Source organism: Nematostella vectensis, chromosome 10, assembly GCF_932526225.1.
Source record: "Nematostella vectensis chromosome 10, jaNemVect1.1, whole genome shotgun sequence".
NCBI classification, from domain to species: Eukaryota; Metazoa; Cnidaria; class Anthozoa; order Actiniaria; family Edwardsiidae; genus Nematostella; species Nematostella vectensis.
In genome coordinates, this window is record NC_064043.1 from 12,093,236 (window position 1) to 12,115,285 (window position 22,050).

The 22,050-nt window shown below is 42.2% G+C and overlaps 2 protein-coding genes across 3 annotated transcripts; one reads left to right on the top strand and one right to left on the bottom strand.

Moving 5' to 3' along the window:
- Positions 1-4,445: 4,445 nt before the first annotated feature.
- On the bottom strand, positions 4,446-21,138 carry LOC5511182 (synapsin-2). Of its 2 annotated transcripts, XM_048733654.1 has the most exons (10): positions 20,604-21,125; positions 19,927-19,987; positions 18,022-18,113; positions 17,302-17,458; positions 16,607-16,696; positions 8,543-8,748; positions 6,462-6,536; positions 6,239-6,341; positions 5,453-5,594; positions 4,446-4,673 (listed from the first exon to the last, which is right to left on the bottom strand). In XM_048733654.1, the coding sequence occupies exons 1-10, from the start codon at positions 20,801-20,803 to the stop codon at positions 4,558-4,560; spliced, it is 1,242 nt and encodes a 413-aa protein (XP_048589611.1). In that variant the 5' UTR covers positions 20,804-21,125; the 3' UTR covers positions 4,446-4,557. The 2 variants fall into 2 exon arrangements, with proteins under 2 accessions (XP_048589611.1, XP_048589612.1); XM_048733655.1 differs by lacking the exon at positions 4,446-4,673 and having other exon boundaries at positions 5,463-5,594; positions 6,094-6,341; positions 20,604-21,138.
- On the top strand, positions 12,181-16,435 carry LOC116617605 (tissue inhibitor of metalloproteinase). The gene is made up of 2 exons (XM_032380466.2): positions 12,181-12,359; positions 15,389-16,435. Exons 1-2 carry the CDS (start codon positions 12,251-12,253, stop codon positions 15,964-15,966), a joined length of 687 nt encoding a protein of 228 aa, XP_032236357.2. The 5' UTR covers positions 12,181-12,250; the 3' UTR covers positions 15,967-16,435.
- Positions 21,139-22,050: the final 912 nt, after the last annotated feature.

Sequence of the window (22,050 nt, forward strand, 5' to 3'; positions counted from 1 at the left end):
CCACACACCATGGGGCCTACTACATAATCTATAATACATAACCTGACCAGGGTGGACATTGTAAAAGGGACCCCAGAAAAGGGTTTAGCCACGGGGATTAGTGACCAGATGAGAAGTAAAATTTCTCTCTTGGATGCATCATTTTGAATTTGAGCAGTTTGATACTATTCGCTATATATAACACAAACCAGACGTTGAGCTTCTGTTGCTTGTTGCACGATTCCCTGCTTCTTGCAATGGTTTTGCCCTTCTTACTAGTACGCCCCTTTCTCCGCCTACGGAGAAAGGGGTAACGGACATACTTTTGAGACTTTATTTGTTGTCTTATACAAAAGAGACATGACTTTTTATCACGCAATATCTTTCAAATTTTATTTATATAATTTATAGAATAATTTTGAGTAGAATCCTATAGTCAAATTTTACGCGCTTCTTCGCTGCGCGACTCGTGCGATATCGTGGCCAAATCACCTCATCGATGATTAAATTTCTTTATAGAGCTTTATTTATTGGATATTGTATACAAGGGGAGTAGATTGGCTGTGAACTCTGAAATGAATAGGCTCTAAAAGGGGAATATACATCCACACCCATCCTTTATATTCAATACTTGATAAATACAATTCTTATGAGCAAGACACATCGCATCGTCTCACTCCACAGGTATAGTCAAATTCAAATGCAAATTAGGCGGAAATAGCACTCGGAGGTCACACAGGCGCGGGGCCTGGGGGGGGGGGGTGTTGCGGCAGGAATTTCATATTAAAAATAATATTTGACAATTCTTCAAATAATTAATATTTGACAATTCTTCAACAATAAATGAAAATTTTTTGGTCGTCTCCTTTTTCCACCTCTAGGTGTTTGTTTTATAGGACAAAATTGATTCAATCAATCGATCGATCAGTCAGTCAGTCAATCAATTTTTTTCATAGTGTAGTTTGCAGAATAGAAAAGATTAATAAAATATTATTTTGTTGTGAGTAGTGGCCAAAGGAGCGGGGAGCTTTCGAGCTGGTCACTACCACAGTTATTAGTACTATGAGAATTCGGGAAAATTCGTTTCACGGTTTTCTAGTTTTCAATTATTTACTTTGTTTTTGTATACAAAGTAAAAACTTTTCAATTTTTTACTTTGTTTTTGTATATTTGTCGTTAAACTTTGAAATCACTAGCTAAACGCGACAATTTCGCGTCACGTTAATATCGCGATTTTGAAAGATTCGCGAAGATAAAGTGACGCGAAAATTAAGCGTCGCGAAAATTAGGATGCACGAAAATTAAGTAAGTACACAAGAAACCTTTGGGGGAATATTGGCCGTTTAATAAGCTTTACGGAAACACCTTGTCTATTTAGTCATCTAATGTACAAATAGTACGGTAAGGGGTTGAGTTGGACTTGTATTTATAGATTTTTATGAAAAAAAAAATTAAGCCAACGCATTTTTTGGTTACATATTGTGTCTGTTTGATGAATACAGCACATTTTAATTCCACTTGTTTTGCTTGATTTTATAATCCCAAAATCGCGAAAATAAAGTGATCAGGTTTTTACGAAAATAGGAAAATCGCGAAAATAAAGTGTCGCGAAATATCGCCATCTCAAAATCTCGAAATTTTGACGTCGCGAAAATTAAGTGTAATAAGGTAATAGTAAAAACAAAGAAATTATATATTCATATCCTTCATATATCCATTTCTCATTTGTTATTTATTTCATTTCTTTTTTTGTGACTTCTTTAAAAAAATTTTTTGGTTTCTTTATTTATTCTTCTCAAATTCGTCTCAAATTTGAGAATAGTTATGACATCCATGAGCTACTGTCGAATGTTTATGTCGAATGACAGAATTGGAAACCCGGGATTCCGCATACATTTGATAATATTTGTAATATCAATAAAGAGCGTATTGAGCTTTTTATCTGGAATGTGCGGCAATGCGATGTGGGGCATGGTATTCTTCTATTTTTTTCCCATATTTGTAGGACTACGGTATACGCCATGGCGTATTTCCTTACAAGCCGTTACCGTTTTTCGCTTTTATTTGCGTCTTGTGTTAATTGCGTACCTCCCGTAAATACAGTCGTTTGACAAAAGGTTGTCGTCAGGGGCGTAGCCAGGGTGGTGGCCCAGGGGGCCCGGGGCCAAAAATACAGTAAATGTATGAGACATTATCTAAAATACATGAGAAAATGCCTCGAAAGGACCTTTTGGGCCCCCTCCTGTTAAAAATTCTGGCTACGCCGCTGGTCGTGAACCGGCTTGGCGACTATGCGACTAGCCCGCATGTAATGCCTTAACATTGCAACAGGCCAAGACAAATTAGCCATGTGGGAGAAACAATAGAGCATGGAGTTTTACCCCGCTTAATGTAAGATCTTAAGAGTTGGACGCAAGCAAAAACCTACACTCCATGGCTATACTGTTCACGGCAAAGCCCTGTGTGCTGTCGACTCGGCAAAATACCTCGGGGTCACCCTAACATCTGACTTAAGGTGGAATACGCATATAAACAACATTTGTAACAAAGCAAACAGCACCCTCGATTTCCTTCGGCGTAACCTGAGAATAGGCTCCCCCGAGCTAAAGACGTCGGCTTACTACGCTCTAGTTCGTCCATCCCTCGAGTCGAGTATGCGTGTACTGTATGGGACCCATTCACAAAGACAAACATCAAAAGAATAGAGATGGTACAACGTCGCGCAGCAAGGTTTGCGCTTTATCGCTACGACAGAACAACAAGTGTGAGTGAGATGCTCAATTATCTGGGCTGATCTATACTAGAAATCCGAAGAGAGCAGGCTCCTGATTAACCGTGGCCTTGTTGTCACTGATGGCCTGTCAACATTCCCGCCGATGGATAGAACTAGCAGGCATATGAATAGCCAAAGCTACAAAGTGCAACCTTCAAGAACAGTATCACAAAAAATTGCGGACCATCAGGGATTGGAACTGTCGGCCGGAGCTAACTGCAAGGGCAGCCGGTCTTAACGCTTTTAAGAAAGCAAGCGAAATATTATTAACTATTATTGACTTATGTAACTTTATTTATTATATATTTTGTTATTATCGTTTTTGTTGACATTAATACATCTTCGCATATAAGGAGATGGGATTATATGAAAGAAGACAAAGGGGAAGCATGGATAAAAACCACTGGAACAAAACTGAGGCTTCCTCATATATGTACTTGGGTTTTGAATTACAAGGGAGTACACCACGACGTGTTTGAAAAGGTACTCATTTCTAACCACAGATTACAGCGCCAGCAGTTATTCGCCGGTCCTTTGCCTTATAAAAAAGGGGCTTGAGCTTTTCTATCTGGAGTGTTCACTGAATTTAATTTTCTTTAACGGAGAGCTCTATGCGCCTGAATTTCAATCCTGCATAGCCTCTACTCTAACCCCAACCCTGTCCATAGTAAGGGTTGTTATAAGCACCATGCTTTCCTTGCTTGGTGACTTCCAAAAGCGGTATTTTGAGTGACCAGGAGTTTTCTAGTGTGCGGCAATACGATGTGGGGCATGGTATTCTTCTATTTGTAGGTGTATTGTACGCCATGGCGTATTTCCTTACAAGCCGTTACCGTTTATCGCTTTCGATACCTTTACCTTCCGTAAATACTGTTTACTGAGGACGTTACAGCCTCGAGAGCCCAGGGCGTCGCGGTCAGCGAACAAGGCGCGAAAACGAGGCCGAACTGCGCGAGAACGAGGCGGGACAAGGCGGTAGAGGGGGGGAGGGGGTTGTCTCGCCATGCTACGTTGACCGCGACGCCCTGGGCAACCGAGTATATTTTTTTCTATACATTACTTGGCTGGCCCTACTCCATACTAGTTATCCTATATTTGCGCTAGTCGACAGAGCAAAAAAATGGCAAGTTTGTCCAAAATAAGGTCTGGTTAACTTCAGTAAGCTTGAAGTTTTACATAGAGGTTCCTTATGTTTATTTTAACCAACATATCAAAAAGAGTTTTAGCGGCGTAGCCAGGATTTTTAACAGGAGGGGGCCCAAAAGGCCCTTTCAAGACATTTTCTCCTGTATTTTAGATAATGTCTCATACATTTACTGTATTTTTGGCTGCTTGAACGGGGAGGGGGGGGGGGGGGGGGGCGGACCCCAGGGCCAGCACCCTGACTACGCCCCTGTTTTTTTTCTAATGGATTCGTCTTCGAGATAAGAGGCTTGATATGCAATTTTCAAATGTTCAAAGGATGAATTCTCCTCGTTTTTAAGTCGGGCTCTGATCGGAAATTAAGCCAACTTTGCTCGCTAATATCTAAATTTCATATGTTCTAAATTTCTTTAAAATTTGAAATTTGAAAGCTTTTGGTCAGAGGAACTCCTTGTATGAGTAATCTTGAGCTTATATATTTTCCGGGCTCTGATCGGAAATTAAGCCAACTTTGCTCGCTAATATCTAAATTTCATATCTTCTAAATTTCTTTAAAATTTGAAATTTGAAAGCTTTTGGTCAGAGGAACTCCTTGTATGAGTAATCTTGGGCTTATATATTGAAAATTGGAAAATTTCATGCCATTTTTTTGCTCTGTCGCACTAGTCTATTATGCCACTAAATGCGCCGTTCTTTGTCTTCTCGTCCACGTTTGACTTGTCTGAAGCCGCGGCCGAGGCGGCTGGTGCTCCGGGACTGCCAGCGATACTGAAGGCTCCTGGGAAATACAATATACCTTAAGGAAGATCACACATTACCATGCGATTCTGATAGCTCCTAGGAAATACAACATACAAATAGGAAGAGCAGGCCCGTAGCCGGGGAGGGGGGGGGGGGTGATTCGGAAGAACCCTCTACTCGACTGGAAGGTCCTATCTAATTAAGGAAAATCAAGAACCAGTACGAGGTAGGACGAGCTACTTAAGAGAAAATGGTCCGCTTTGTGGGTAAACAAATCCTCCTCTCCCCCCCCCCCCCCCAGCACAAAATTCTGGCTACGGGCCTGAAAGCACACATAACTATACGATACTGAAGCTATATATAAATATATTGGGTTTTGAATTATAAGGGAGTACATACGACGTGTTTGAATTAAAGGCAATCATTTCTAACCACAGATTACAGCGCCAGTAGTTATTTGCCGGTCTTTGCCTTGAAGGAGACTGCATGTCATATTTGAATGTCCCCTTCCATCATTTTCTTGATTTTTTGGCCGCTCAATGGTATCTGAATCCACAGTTCACAGGGATTCTTGTTTTCCTTTGTATGTTTTATTATTATTTTTTTAAGGCAGCCATTTAGAGTAGGCCCGAGAAACACTCGTTTTTTATTACAACATGTGTGCTCGCCCTGGTCTCCCATAGACCATTTAGATGGAGGACAACAAACATGTGTTTGATAGAGGAGAAGAAAAAGACATTGGAGTAGGAGATGTACTACCACACTCTACCGACTATTGCCTATCCTAGCTCTCCCCTAGTCCCTTCACGTTCTCACCTGACAGGGCGGCCTTCGTCGGTGATGTGGCCTGGATAGTAGGAGGATAATGAGCCTCCATTTTCTGGATCACGAGGTCAGCGATTCGTTGTTGATCCTCGTCCACGGTATCGTTAAACAGACGCATGGCGGTGTCCGTCACCTTGGAACATAATCATTGTTTAAGAGTAAATTTCTATATCGAATTTAGTGTCAGTATTTCTCAGGGTGTTGTACGATACTGTAAACGTGGACAACAAATATGCAGTGGCACCCGTCCACGATTTTTAGGCCCGTTATGGTTGATTGATATACACCTATAGTCAGTGCGAACGGCGAATGGCAGTTGCCAAATCGCAGTTCTACGACCGAAAGGTGTTAATAGGTAGCAATTATTTAACAATTAGCACGAAAGTTCAAACGTAAAGGGTGGATGTCTACAAAGAGGGTGGGGACTGACAAAGTCGCGCGTTGCGTGTCACGTGTGATGCGCGCGTGTGGCACGTAATCCTCGATGATATTTTATTTCTTGTTGTAGTACTAGAGATTGCCGCTACGCACACGATGAGCTCGCATGTTCCGTATCATACGCGCGTGAAGTGTGAGTGATATCGCGTGTTGCGGGTGACGTCCGCGCTTGTGGTTTGACGTGCTTTGCGTACCTCAATGATGTATCCTTTTTTTCTTTTCCGAGGATTACTTTTACATAATGGGTTCGCGCGACCGTATCATACGAGCGTGAAGTGTAATTGATATCGCGTGTTGCGTGTGACTTCCGCGTGTATGGCGCGCGTGTGGCTCGGGCACCTCAATGATGTATTCTTTCTTGTCTTTTCCGAGGATTGCCTCAACGCACATAATATCGAGCCCACCAAACAACTTAGAACACTCCTCTGCCCATAATTTGTATCTGAAAAAAGTAAAAGGAATTTACATCCTCTATAAGAAAACATTAGGAAAGAAGATATGTTTGAGGGTTTTAGAATATACTTACAATAGTGGTTTACGAGATTTTTTCGTGCCTCCTCACCTATCTGTGATCTCGATCTGTTCAAGCACCGCAGAGCCCGTGTTCGTCTTCCAATTGTCAGAAATTGATGTCCGCCTGTGAGCAACCGGAAGGCTATTAGCAAAAATACTGAAGGTGAATACGAGAGATGAATAACGGGAGGGGAAAACGGTGAGGTGAATACAAGAGGGGAATATACGGAAAAGGGAAGCGGAGAAATAATGCCGACTTATTATCCGAAGGATGCAGCCCAAGACTGAATTGCTCTGGACAATTCAGGGCGCTGTAAGCACGACTATTTCGGTTCAAAAGCACAAAGGAAACAGGCCCGTACCCATAATTTTTCTTGGGAGGGGGGGGGGGGGGGGGTGCCAAATCCAAAAAAGTGGACCTAATTTTCCCGGGAAGGGGGAGGGGGGGAGTTCTCTGATAAAAATCTAACCACCTCCGAAAAAGCAAAAAGGGATTGTTTTTATGCCTTTGCAGTATCTCACTCACTTGATCTCTCGCAAACGATACCCTAATTCTCTTCACGTATTTAAACGCGCGCAACCGACCCCTTATTTCTTCGCTTTCTTGAACGCGCGCAATTGACCCGCTAATTTCTTCACTCACTTGAACGCGCGCAAATGATCCCCTATTTTTCACTCACTTGAACGCGCGCAAATGATCCCCTATTTTTTGCTCATTTGAACGCGCACAAATGATCCTCTATTTTTCGCTCATTTGAACGCGCACAAATGATCCCCTATTTTTCGCTTATTTGAACGCGCGCAAATGACCCCCTATTTTTCGCTTATTTGAACGCGCGCAAATGATCCCCTATTTTTCGCTTATTTGAACGCGGCCAAATGATCCCCTATTTTTCACTTACTTAAACGCGCGCAAATGATCCCCTATTTTTCACTTACTTGAACGCGCGCAAATGATCCTCTACTTTTCGCTTATTTGAACGCGCGCAAATGATCCCTTTTTTTCACTCACTTGAACGCGCGCAAATGATCCCCTATTTTTCGCTTATTTGAACGCGCGCAAATGATCCCCTACTTTTCGCTTATTTGAACGCGCGCAAATGATCCCCTATTTTTCGCTTATTTGAACGCGCGCAAATGATCCCCTACTTTTCGCTTATTTGAACGCGCGCAAATGATCCTCTATTTTTCGCTTATTTGAACGCGCGCAAATGATCCCCTATTTTTTTGCTCACTTGAACGCGCGCAAATGATCCCCTATTTTTCGCTTATTTGAACGCGCACAAATGATCCCCTATTTTTCACTTATTTGAACGCGCGCAAATGATCCTCTATTTTTCGCTTATTTGAACGCGCGCAAATGATCCCCTATTTTTTTTGCTCATTTGAACGCGCGCAAATGATCCCATATTTTTCGCTTATTTGAACGCGCGCAAATGATCCCCTATTTTTTTGTGGACTTTAGAAGCACACTAGTATACACACATTGGCACCAGTCGGGCCAAGACGGGACGCTAGCACAGTCTATTACCCGTGCAGTTCGGCAACCATGGACAGCTGTTTCGTCCTTATTAGGACTCGTCAGCATGGCATAGCCGGTTTGCCTCAGTTAAACTTCATCGGCAAAAAAAACTGCAGGGCGACTTCGACTCGAACGAAGTGCTTTAAACCACAGCTCAGATCCATGTGGGATCTAGAGCTGCGACCGGGCTAGCGTGATGCCAATTGTGCGGATCACGCATGCGACCTTTGCTAGTCTAAAACTCCGTCGGATAGCCAAACTATCCTTGCGAGTATGTATACATAAATGTGGACTTTAGAAGCACACTAGCATACACACATTGGCACCAGTCGGGCCAAGACGGGACGCTAGCAAAGTCTATTACCCGTGCAGTTCGGCAACCATGGACAGCTGTTTCGTCCTTATTAGGACTCGTCAGCATGGCATACCCGGACTGCACGGGTAATAGACTGTGCTAGCGTCCCGTCTTGGCCCGACTGGTGCCAATGTGTGTATGCTAGTGTGCTTTTAAAGTTCCTATTTTTTTGCTCATTTAAACGCGCGCAAATGATCCCCTATTTTTTGCTTACTTGAACGCGCGAAAAGGACCCGCTAATTTCTTCACTCACTTGAACGCGCGCAAATGATCTCCTATTTTCTGTATCCTGATGTCGCACTTGCCCGCGACGAAGGGTTCTGTAGTGGCGTACGTGTCCGTTAACGCGACGATGCTTGCGATGTCCTGGAAGGTGCGGTGGTTCTGCGCGCACACCTTGCCGTAGCCTGAGTTAGCGTGACCGACCTTGACGACCACCGGGAATCGCGGCGTGATCAGCTAACGAGACAAATGAGCAAGTGTTACCATAGCTACTGCTTCCGTAGCTACGGCGTGATCACATGTATATAAGAAATATTTAAGCAGGCGAGTCCTGTTGAGCAAAAGGCTGGTTTGAATGGAGCTCTTGGAGAGACAAACGAGCATTGCGTGACAGGATCAAGGCGAGTCTAAGTGCATTACGTGACAGGATCAAGGCGAGTCTAAGTGCATTACGTGACAGGATCAAGGCGAGTCTAAGTGCATTACGTGACAGGATCAAGGCGAGTCTTAGTGCATTGCGTGACAGATATCAAGGCGAGTCTGAGAGATTTGCGTGACAGGATCAAGGCGAGTGTAAGAGCATTGCGTGACAGAGCTCAATGCGAGTCTAAATGCATTGCGTGACAGGATCAAGGCGAGTCTAAGTGCATTGCGTGACAGGATCCAAGCGATTAGTGCATTACGTGACAGGTCAAGGCAAGTCTTACTGGATTACGTGACAGGATCAAGGCAAGTCTAACTGCATTGCGTGACAGGATCAAGGCGAGTCTAACTGCATTGCGTGAAAGAATCAAGGACTTTGAAAGCACCGGCTATGCCATGCTGACGAGTCCTAACAAGGACGAAACAGCTGTCCATGGTTGCCGAACTGCACGGGTAATAGACTGTGCTAGCGTCCCGTCTTGGCCCGACTGGTGCCAATGTGTGTATGCTAGTGTGCTTCTAAAGTTCACATTTATGTATACATACTCGCAAGGATAGTTTGGCTATCCGACGGAGTTTTAGACTAGCAAAGGTCGCATGCGTGATCCGCACAATTGGCATCACGCTAGCCCGGTCGCAGCTCTAGATCCCACATGGATCTGAGCTGTGGTTTAAAGTATTTCGTTCGAGTCGAAGTCGCCCTGCAGTTTTTTTTGCCGATGAAGTTTAACTGAGGCAAACCGGCTATGCCATGCTGACGAGTCCTAACAAGGACGAAACAGCTGTCCATGGTTGCCGAACTGCACGGGTAATAGACTGTGCTAGCGTCCCGTCTTGGCCCGACTGGTGCCAATGTGTGTATGCTAGTGTGCTTTTAAAGTCCACATTAAAAGAATCAAGGCGCGCCTAATTGCATTACGTAACAGGATCAAGGCAAGTCTGACTGCATTACATGACAGGATCAACGCAAGTCGAACTGCATTACGTGACAGGATCAAGGCGAGTCTAAATGCATTGCGTGACAGGATCAAGGCGAGTCTAAGTGCATTGCGTGACAAAGATCAAGGCGAGTCTAAATGCATTGCGTGACAGGATCAAGGCGAGTCTAAATGCATTGCGTGACAAAGATAAAGGTGGCTGTATGTACGTATACAGTAAAGATGAAAGTATCGCATTACTGTTATCGCCTTCTTATCCTTTGTAGGTTCCTCGTGCGACGCAGACTAATAATGAATTGTATTTTTAATGACAAGTGGGTTCCGCCCGCAATTGCATGGTTACTGTTATCTTCTAATCCTTTAATTAAAATACTCAATATTCCTTATTACCGAATAATCAAATAGAGTCTCGAGTGGAAAAATGTCAGCCATCGAGTGATCTCCCACCATAGTGGTATCGTTTCCCGGATATCGAGTAAAGTGCCGTATCCTGGCTTAGATGCTCGCCTTGTTTGACAAAACATCGCAGAGTGTTTTGATTGCCCATTATTCAATTAAAGTGAATTTAATGTTGGGATTAAGCTGTGATTTGGTTTCGATTAAGAGGGAAGTTCTCAATAATGCAATTATACATGCTATCCAGTATTTATATGATACAGAGTTCAATGGAGAAATTAGGTTTCACATCTGTGATACACAACGTCATGTGCGTGCGATGTTTTCGTGAACCATTTGAAAAGAGATGTTGCCGATAGAATCCCGCACCTTTATGTTTCTCTAATCTGCCTGGCGCAATGAAAGAATAATAAAGTTGCCACTACATTAGTGTGGCCCATACGAAGAATTCTAGAGGCGCACTAGATGCGCCCAAAATATTGCCTTTAAAAGGAGATAGATAAAAAATATCATTGAAATAGAAGGGTAGTTATTTAAGTATGGTTGATCCTTCTTGAACCAGCTACCATATGGCTCTAATTCACGGGAATGACGTAATGTTTAATAAGCGCATGGTGCATGAAAGATGAGTTTGGTGCGTAATGTGTGATGGGTCACAAATATAGAAAATGGCGCACAAAGAAAACAATTTACCTAATTCACAATACACCTAATTCTAGAACACACACAAAATGGTGTGGAAATTTGAATGTGCAAATACCTTCTTTTAGGGAAAACGTAGCTCTTTACAAATGTTGCCATACCTTGCTAGCAGCGCTAAAGAGACGCGACGCGGATAAATGAACTGATAGAAACAAACAGGAAGAAAGCTCAGCTTGCAGGGTATGTCAAAAGCTCAAATAAACCGAGTAGAATGTTTCATGATCGCATGCATTTACTCTCGCAAGCCGATAGGACGGTTTTAACCCTAGGGTGCATGATGAAAATGCTAGAAGGCGAATATAATTCGCCCTGCATTTATAAAGAGACGAAGATCTCTGTCAAGAGGCTTGATACAAACCCAGAAATACAAACAGTAATCACAGGAAAACCGCATGCTATCACCGCGTGCCTTGTTTGAAGACATTCCTTGGCTCACCTCCGCCCATTTACACACTGATAATCTTTGCGCTATACAGCCTAAAGAAGAATGCAACATACGCGCCTAACCCATCCGTCCATATCACAAGCATATCTAAGACAGATTGCTAGATTGGGCCGCAGATGCATGCCGACGTTTATCGTTCATTGAATTGTTTCCTATTCGTCTAATCAAATGTAAATATTTTCTAACATGATTGAAATACTTAGTAAGCATGCATCCTCCATCCGTTTTTTATATATTATTTTCCAAGCAAAATAGTAATCTCCCCAGTAACAATATTTGTTTGTGGTTTTAAAGCGAGCCATAGCTCTGAAAATGTTACCCCACAAAAAGAGAGTTATCTCGATAGGCAACAACAGTGACCAAAAAATGTATATTTCCATCCATCGTACACATCCGAAAGCTACATTAAACTTTCTCAAACAAACATAACAAAAGAATGAAACACTGAGAATATTAACAATAAGTGAGACCTGCAAGATGGTTTGGACCCGTCGTTATGGCTAAAAGACATTACGTGCGAGTCACATCGCGCTCATAGTCGATTCTCTAACTGTCGGCTCGTGCGGTTTTGATTATCACCCTTAGTAGAAGATAGATGGCCCGTCAACGTATAATTAACGCGTAAAGGTCGACGCGACTTGCCACCCCATGCGGTCATTGACACCGCAAAACGGAAACAAAGCTACGCGCGCATACATACCGCTGACACAAAGATCGTGTTACAAGGCTATTTATAGCCGGGCGCGGGTATAAACGTCGTACACTTTCAGCGAACACTGCGTGCTGTGCAAGGAGCAGGCACTTGGACAACACAGAAATCCTGTACGAGCACACGATGAATACATTTTTGCTAGTAGTATTAGTTGTGGGTTTTGTGAAGCGGTCGTTCGAGTGTTCTTGTATGCCTTCACACCCCCAAGAGCAGTTTTGCAGAGCGGATTTCGGTAAGTAAAATAGCAGAATTAAACGATGAACTATGCTTTATGGAAGTTTTCCTAAGAGCTAGGCTGCGCTTTAGAATATCTATCACACAAACCGGTGTGATAGATCGGTACTTTTTTGCATTCTTAATAAAGTTATTTACGTTTTGTTTAAACACGTGCATTAAAACTTTTAATCCATATTTTTTGAAATACCACAAAAATAACAACTACAGGAAAACGGTCATAATGCCTTTCAGGTATTCATTAGTGATTTGCTTTTGCCTTTATGCACAGATGAGTGGGTTTTTAGTTGAACAAACATCTAGGGTCACCAGAAACAATAACTCTATTTGTCGATCAACCTTTATGTAAATGGAAAGCGTTATTGCACTTATTTTGTGTATTAATAAAGTTTTGAACTCCATGGCAAAAATTTAATGAACTATGTTTAAGCTTTCTCAAAAAAAAAATGCATATATCATATTCTTAATTTTTTCATGGAAATCTTCTTAGCATTTGTCATCCTTGTTCGGTAAAAACTCATGCGTGATTGCATTGACCTTCGAGTAAGCATCTCAAAAGACTTGTGGATAACTCCTAAAAGTGTTTACCACTCAAAAGGTTGACTTAGGTTTCATAACCGCGTCCAGAGGGTTCCACTGTTATCTGAAGTCGTAACTCCTGTTGCGGGGGAAGTAGGAGCCATTAGAAAAGTCACGTTTTTTAATGATCTTTTGATTTTCTTTCTGGGAGTCGCTACCCGTTTTCTGCAAAGCACGAAGTTGTTTCTTTAACCCCCTTTCTTTGTGAAATTTGACAAGGCGTTAGATTAATTTGTTACTTAGAATTGATTATGATTAGTTTAGAGAAGCACTCCCCGAGTAGAATTCCCGCCTATGAATTACGTGTAGAATGCCGTGCGAACCGCTCCCCACAGGGACAAAATGGGTGTCGGTCAAGTCACCAATTGGGGATTAGCAAGAATTAAGTTCAGAAACATGCTTTCAGCAAACTCATAATCAACCTCCAAAAATCTATGTAATTGCTTATTAATGTTTTTCAGTGGCTGTTTTGTTTGTTGTTGCTCGGGTTGCCTCCTAATTGTCGTGAGGTGTTTTCCAAACATCTGCCGCACACACCACTCGGCGTCCATAACTTGCATTATGATCTCAGCAGGATTGGGCGAAAGCCTGCAGAACGCTAAAGGCAGTCTGGCTGGGAAGCAGTTGGGAAGGTGTTCAGAGTCACGGTCATATGTTGATGGCGACGGTTTTGCGGTGTTATCAACGGTGTAGATTACTGAATTGCTTCATATGGCAAGGGCATGGTTTAGATTGTGTTACGGGGTGGCCGTGATGACGATGATGGCAATAATGATTATGATGGTGGTTGTGGTGGCAGTGGTGGCTATGGAAAGAGCGAGAGTTTGTGGGGATTATTTCGGTGTAGATTTCTGAATTGCGTCAAATGGCAAGAACATGGTTTAGAGAGTGTTAGGGGACAGATCGTGATGACGATGGTAGTAATGATGATGTGGGGCTGGTAGCAGAGTGTCGGCCATGGAAAGAGCGAGGGCTTTGGGGGGTTATTACGGTCTAGATTTGTGACTTGCATCATATTGCAGGGTTATGGTTGGTTATGGGCGTGATGATGATGATGGCAACGATGGTGGCGGAGATGTATGAATATGAATATGTATGAATATGGTATAGATAGTGATGACAATAATATGTGGTGGCAATAATCAGGTGATTGTTATTTTCTTTGTGCTGGGTCTGGTTTCATTGGCTGCACGTTTTTCCTCATGCGTAATGATATCATCCCATGGTGCATTTGGGTCGATGTAGCTAACGTGAGAGGTGATTGGTGGAAGAAGTGCTAATAATTTATTGCCGCATTGTGTTCGCCGAAGGAAACTAATTAATCAAAGGCGCGTAGCTATGATGGAGGGGGCATAGATATCACATGCAAAACTAATATATTCAGGCCCGTAGTCAGAGGAGGGGGGGGGATGGGGGGCTCGGAGGATTCGCAAGGACCCCTCTTCCCGACTGGAAGGACCGCTACAATCGAGGAAACTGCGAGCTAACTAAGAAAAAAATGGTCCGCTAAATGGGTAAACGACCCCCCCCCCCCCCCCTCCCGCTCAAAATCCTGGCTACGGGCCTGACTGATCTGGTTTTGAATGATATATATATATATATATCATTTTCGGGGGGGGGGGGGGGGAGGGGGGATAGAGTATGCGCGTCTACTACCTCCATCCAAACTAGGCACCTGAGGAAATCTAACGGACAACATTTCCCTTTTCCCGAGGGTGTTTGCTCACTGCTTACGAGAGCATTGTCTGTTTTACGTGACTAAATTCGGCGTAAACAAGGTCCTTTAGAAGATTTTCACGACAGAAACCCTCAACAAGCTTATTGCATTTAGGCCGGGGGCATTTTCAGACTATTACTATAAGTTCAACTGGCCACCAACGACGTACAAGTTATGCGTGCACTTACGTTTGTGTAAAATAAACATAGCAGAGTGCTTGAAGCCGCCTATAGGTGAGCTAAAGGGTTATCCTCTACAAGTCAATTATTGTCTTAGAAAACATAAGACGGAAATATGTGCTCAAAAAGTACACGATATGGGGCGCGGAAAAGGATGACTCTATACCCCATAGTGGCGAGTGAAGTAGGTCAATGACAAGCAAAGGATAATTGCGTGTTCCACGCATAATATTCATACAAAGTCTTTGTGTGAACATTTTTTGGGAATAAAATCGTGGTAGACCTTTTCGTATAAAAATTTCGTGGAAAAATAGCGTATACGGGTCTAAGAATCGCAGTTTGAATTTATATTTTTTTCAAATATAGGACATCTAAATTCATGAGGCATTTTTTGCCGACTAAATAATTGGTATACACAGGGAGGCCGGGCCCGTCATTCACGGTTGATTCGGTTGTTTACCAAGCAGACTATCTTCTACAATATCTGCAATTTATCAATCCAAAGTAAAGCCATAAATAACTTGATCACTGAATATATATTTATCCCTACAGCAATCCGTGTGAAAGTCATTGACGGACCCAAAGAGGAACTGCCCGAGAATTACCCTAAAGGAGTGCCGGTCGCGTTTTTCGTCAAGCAAGTCTACACGGTGCGCATTACAAAGTTCTACAAAGGGAAGTACGCAGTTAACGCTACGGGGAAACTCGATACATATGGCACTCGGGGACGACTGCTTAAAATCAAAATTTATACCCCGTCAAAAGCAAGTTCTTGCAGTGTTAGATTCAGGAAGTTTAAGACCTATATAATGGTCGGGTCTATTTATAGAAAGAAATTGAACGTCGCTTATTGTGACTTCTGGAAGGAATGGGGAAGAATCACGAAGAAATTGCGGTCGGGCTTCGCGCGGAAATTTGCACGAAGTTGTGAGTGTAAAGTAACACAGTGTTACGGCATGGGCTGCGGTAGCTTGAAGGACCCATACGCATGCGCGCTGGATGTATCCTCTGGACGCTTGAAGAATACCTGCAGGCACAGGTATCAGTACTGTGAACTTAGCAAAGATGGGAAGAAGTGCTCGTGGAACACGAATCTTTTGTATCGGAAGTGCATATCCAGGATTCCTTAACAGAGTATCGGATTGTGAACTGTACTGATCTAATTGACTTTAAAGTGTTATCAAATATATTTAAGGGGCTAGGACACACATTGCGCATTCAGCTTTGCGCAATGGTATATAAACTTAGTTTTAACCTAACTTAGCTTAAAAGTTAAATCTGTTGTCCATGTTATGACATTCCGGTCACAGGAGAGAGCTAAGACCGCTGGGTATCTGAGCATGCGCAACGCCGTGAGAACCTTTGTTTCCAAGGTGTTCTGGAGTTATGAAACTCGCGTTGCTTTTGATATTCTATCAAGAAGACAACGATCTGCGAGCAACAAACGCTTTCAGTTCTGCATATGATATCAGACGGGTTGATAAAACTTTTGTATCAGGCAACAAGCGGTAGGAAAATAAGTCTTTCTACCCTTACTCTTATATACAAAGGCAAGCCTAAGGGTGCAAATACAAAATATAATAAAAAAATGTAGACGGTCTTTTTATAAACATATGAAATTGCATCTCAATAACGTCAATACGTAAAGTACAAGCACAAAAGAAACCATGCGGATACTTTAGCGACGCCTTGTTGAAAAATCGCTGTTGTCGTTATGTCTATTTTACGAACGCATCCATAAGAAATAGTGATCCTGGCACGATGACTCACCATTTCCTTATGATTAGGATAGTAGGCCTGTTCAATGAGAGGGAACTCCTCTTTCCCGAGTCTTTTCTTTATTTGTATCAGCTGTGAGAACTGTTAGAAAAAGATAACACATAAGCAGACGTCGTTCGATAATCATTAGTGCCAGAAGGACTTGCATAGAAAAATTGAACATACAAAAAGGTGTTGTAAAATAAAAAGAATATATTCTGGCACATGCCGTAATCCCTTCTTTTACGGGATGGCTAAGCTCATCGCCCATAGCTTTCTCAGCAAAGTCGTACTAGGCTCTTGTGGGTTCAGCCTCCCCCCCCTCCCCGGAATAAAGAACAACCACCCCCTCCCTCCCTTCCAAGGGCTGTAGCTTCAATTACCACCCATCCATGGTTTCGCCGTAAAGTTGTATATAGACTCTAGGAAAACGACTCCCCCACTCCCTTAAAGGATTGAAGTCACACACCACCCATAATTTCTTCGCGAAGATGTATATAGACTTTCGGGTGTCTACTCCCGCCCTCCCCCACGGTGTTTAGTCTACCTCTCCCCTAAGCCCCTTGAAAAATATTACAGCTTCACTTACCACCCATGGCTTCTCTGCGAAGATGTATATAGACTTTCGGGTGTCTACTCCCGCCCTCCCCCACGGTGTTTAGTCTACCTCCCCCTACGCCCCTTAAAAAAAATATAGCTTTACTTACCACCCATGGCTTCTCTGCGAAATTGTATATTGACTCTAGCGAGTTGACGCTTGGCACGTTACCAAACTGAAGACCGAGCAGAATATGGCGATAGTCCTCCCTTGGTCCGATTCCACGGATGCTTTGTCTGACGAGCACGAAGTCTGGACGAAATGATCTAAAAAAAACCCACAATAATTTATCCTTAAACTGAGGCTCCTCAACCACAATTTGGCCATTGAGACATGCTACACCATAAAAGAGAACGTGCATTATGATCTGCAAAACATCAGATAATCATGTCATATACTATGATAAAAAAATAAAAATAAACATGAGTACAGTGACATCCACAAGGGTGGAATAAGTGTGGATAATGAAAATATAAACAAAAAGCAGCATGATATTTTTAGTGCATAAGAGAAAGACAGGTATGGCTTAAAAATAATTCTTTTTAGAATATATATTTTTCGAATTACACCAATAAGGTACCAAATAGACAAGTGACACTTTTTCCAATATTCGCACCATTTTAAGAAATTCGGGTAATAAAGTTTAAATAATGAATAGTCCTGTGCTTGCAAGCTCGCAAAGCACGGATAACTTCTCGAGAATTTGAGAATAAGCGAGCACTCGTGGTTATCATCGCATCCCGTCCCCCCTCCCCCCACCTGACGACTCTCTGCCCCCCCCCCCCCCCCCCCTCCCTGAATACCCGCCCGCCCGCTTCCCTCATCTCACCTAACCACAACTGTGCCTTCTCGGAACACCTGGATGTCCACCATGGTACCGCTGTCCGAGTATGATGCAAGATTGATGTCCGCGAATTCCGCCTAAAGATTCAATAAAGATTCAGCCAAAGGCTTAGAGTGGGTAATCGGATTGGAGTAATGAAAACACAAGCTTGTCCTTAGAAGGGAGGGCAGGGGGTAAAACACAATCGAGTCCTGATAGCTACAGTCTCCAAAGATAATCACATAAACAGTTTTTAGTTATCGGGAGCTATCGTAGGCGCGTACCACGGATTTGCTGACGAGGAGGGAAAAAGGGATAGTTTGACGATCCTTCAATAAGAACTGACACAGTTTTTGATAGCCAAGACGCAGCAATTGCGGAAAAGTAGATAGAAAATCATTTTAAAGAAAACTGAAATTACTACAAATTGTGGGATGCTGCGAATTTCACTTATTTACTGCATTATTTTGGTAAATACTCAGGGCTTAAAATCTGGTTTGAATATGCCACCCTGAGTAAGGTCTATCGCTTGCAAAGGCTTCTACCACAGGCAAAGGACTATGGTACAAAAGGGGCAGGGCGCATCAAAATCTATAGTCTGACACCTCGGCATTCGTTTGTCCAAGCTCGACGATGGGAAAAGTATTTTTTATGCTTATTAACAGATCTACAATTTGAATATTGAACGAGTAGTTCTAAAATATTCATACGAAAGGCATATTCTCAGGAGAGTTTGACCAAAAACTCGTAATGGGGATAAATGGCCTTTAAAGAGCGAAGAAGGTCGCATTCACGCCGCCAAGCTCGTTAGAACTTTATCTTCCAATACTTTTAAGCTCGATAAACATGCCAAGTTTAATATACGTATCGTTTGAGAAATTTTTCTCATCAACCGCAATTGACTTTTCTAATAAATTACGGCGGTATTTTTTTCTTTATAGAAAACCATTGCGCCCTACACGTTTTTGTAGATATCACCCGATTCTGGCGGCAACGCTACTAACTGTTTTGAGAAAGCCAGTACCCAGACGAAACTTAGAAAGACGAAAAAATTCGTTTTCGCCTTTAGTCTTTTAATTGTTATAGCCGCCAACTACAAGCGGCTAAAATATGAGAAAAAAACTATTGCGCCCTACACGTTTTTGTAGATATCATCCGATTCTGGCGGCAACGTTACTAGCTGTTTTAAAAAAGCCAGTCCCCAGACGAAACTTAGAAAGACGAAAAAAATCGTTTTCGCCTTTAGTCTCTTAATTTTTGTAGCCGCCAACTACAAGGGGCTAAACTAGGAGACTCGTGGCGCTCGACTATTCTTGGTGGGAGTGGAAATCTGACAAAAATTGTTCCAGAAAGGGGATTTTTAATGTCGTTTAGAAGTGAAAGGGGAGGACGAGATTAAAAAAGAAAAGAAAAGATATTGTTATTTTCTAATGATTATACGAATAATTGTTTTAGTGGGCGTAATATGGTATGCTAAGTTGGATGTGGGCTCATTAATTATTGAACAAATTATGAAATAATATGTACAACACCAAAACAAGGCGAGGTTTTGTGGCAAAAACAAGCCCGAAAAATACACTAGTTTGCGTAAAGTCTTAAAATTGTATGCGAATGAAATACCTATTATGTATAATGGATGTGTAATACAAGGGCTTTCACTGCCGCGTAATTCCACTAATAAGAAAAATAACCTTTTTTGTTCATTAAAATTGGGCAAGAAGCTCTAGATCTATGAAAAAAGATATCATCAAACAAAATCTGAAAACCATAAAATGTTCCATAAAATTTCTGAATGTACTTTTATATAAAAAAAAAAGAAAAAGATATCTGTGAAATGTCTCGAGGCTAGAAGCGGCGCACTGTCTGCTTTAGTTCGACATATAGAATCATAATTTAATTCTTCTTTTTTACCTGTTCAACTCTTATTCCGTATGATCCATTATGTAGGTTTCTCCCTTTGAAAATCTTAGACCTGTGAAATTGTGATAAGAATATTCAAACATTTAAGCTGGATCTAAATAAGCACAGCTTATTAAATAAAACTTAGAATATTATGAATAAAATAATGCAAAATGTCACTTTCTGGTGTGTTAAGATGGAATAGATTCATAAATGCCAAAGTGCTAATGTGTAGCGTTGAGGAAAAACGCATATTTTCATGTGAGCATATAATCTGCTTCTCCAAGTTTGTAGCAAATGCGCTTATAAAACAATAGACCCCAGGCAGTAGCCGGTGAAATACTTTGAAGTGTAAATATTTTGGTGATAAGACTGGCCACAGGAAGTCTACAAAGTCTAAGCAGATAAAATTATGCGTTTCTATGGGTATTTTAAGAGAAAATGTCGATATTGATTCGCTATGACAGCTCCCGGGTATATGCGAAGTGCCACCATGATCACTTACTTCACTGATGTGTGGTTTGAATGAACAGTGTCAATCGGAAAAACGCGCGATCTTTGATCGAAATCTCGATATGTCGATAATACAAAATGTAGTAGTTGCTCATACGATCAGGGAATTTGCAAGTCAAATAATGAAAAATAAACTGAACTAGTATTAAAAACGGAAATATAGACAGCTCACTCACCAGTCATGGTCCGCAGAATCTATTATCAGCAGGGTTTTTGTTAATTTTCTAGACTCTGGTGATTTCGTTTTTAAGATGTCCTCCTTCGAGCCATTTGTGGTTGTTTGCTTGCTTGCATGCTCCTCTTTGTATCTCTCGTGAGCATTCCTTATTCCCACAGCAATTGGGTTAGTGTTTTTCAATTTTTGCCAAAGCTCCATTTTTACCTTCAAAAAATGTCAATCCGCGTCGTTTAAAAGCTCGAGGCCCGCCCGAGTCGGTTGTCACGTTTCTTCAACTTGCCCCGAAGAATTCTCGTGCCAAATTTAAAAACCGTTCAAACAAATATTCCTAGATCGGATGTGTGCCAGTTTTCCCAGGGCCCCGTTTAAAACTGGTGACTAGCTCCGACAGGAAATGAGAATAATGGAACACACTAAGCGAGAAATTTCTCATTTCTAGTGCCAAACCCATATACTGGCGATCACAGAGGCGATGAATATTCACAGCAGACAATCCCTCCATTTCACCTGCTCTCCGTACTAGAACAATACTATTGTGTACGATCCAATCACAAAGAGCGCCCAAATTACTGTACAACCCATTAGGAATGCCAGCTTTTTCCCTGCATGAGATGACGCTCGCCGCCTTGTTATTATAGAGTCATATTCAGTTTATTGGTCTTGAGGGCTATCGTTTTAAGTGCTTTAGGTAAGAATTAAAAGACATTCTCGAATGAAGGATACACCTGATGAGAAGTACATATTTGTGGTTAATTTGCTGATACTTGCAAATGAAACGACTTTAAACTTCACGTTTGCATTTGAGTATAGACAAGTAAAGTAAAACCCACAAATTGGCTTCCCGGTGTGATACTCACCAATTACTTTTTCCGCTGGAAACTAATAGTACCGGGGGCCATTTTTTTGCGGATTTCTCTGTCTCTGTTTTATTAATACATACAACAGACTCCATCCGCGTCCTAGCCTCCATCGCAGCCGTTCTGGACTTGTCACGCTAGGCGGCGTTGAGCCCAAGTATCGACTAGTGTGACGAGTCCAGAACGGCTCGGGGTTTGGCGCCTTCTAGCGCTCGTTGTATTTTTTTAGGGGTCAAAATCGGGCCTCAGGTATTTTTTAAGGGGGTATCCGAAAAAAAAAAAGGTATTTTCAAGGCTTCTGATGTATTGTTTAGGGTAACATTTTTTGGTCGTGCAATATTTTTAGGGGTATTTTTCGAATTTTCCGACGAGCATCCCTATCACTTTTACCTTGAAGACCCCCTCCCCCCCCCTGGCTAAGGGGACTCGCTGCAACATTTTCTTGTGCTCGCACGGACCATTTGATGATCGCAACTGTCGCGATATTCTAAACTGATATTCTAAAGAAGGCGGTTTACATAACCTGTGTTCGTTTGCGTGTGATCAATACACCCTATAATGACCCAGCATTTCCGAGAAAGTAAAATA

Bases quoted from the DNA above. Each gene is read 5' to 3' on its own strand.
- LOC5511182 (XM_048733654.1), bottom strand. From the start codon at position 20,803: ATGGAGCTTTGGCAAAAATTGAAAAACACTAACCCAATTGCTGTGGGA. The intron at 6,342-6,461 runs GTGAGGAGGCAC...TACTTTTTTCAG, and splicing joins CAGATCGAGATCACAGATAG to ATACAAATTATGGGCAGAGG. The intron at 5,595-6,238 runs GTGCCCGAGCCA...TTATGTTCCAAG, and splicing joins AGAAAGAATACATCATTGAG to GTGACGGACACCGCCATGCG.
- LOC116617605 (XM_032380466.2), top strand. From the start codon at position 12,251: ATGAATACATTTTTGCTAGTAGTATTAGTTGTGGGTTTTGTGAAGCGG. The intron at 12,360-15,388 runs GTAAGTAAAATA...TTATCCCTACAG, and splicing joins GTTTTGCAGAGCGGATTTCG to CAATCCGTGTGAAAGTCATT.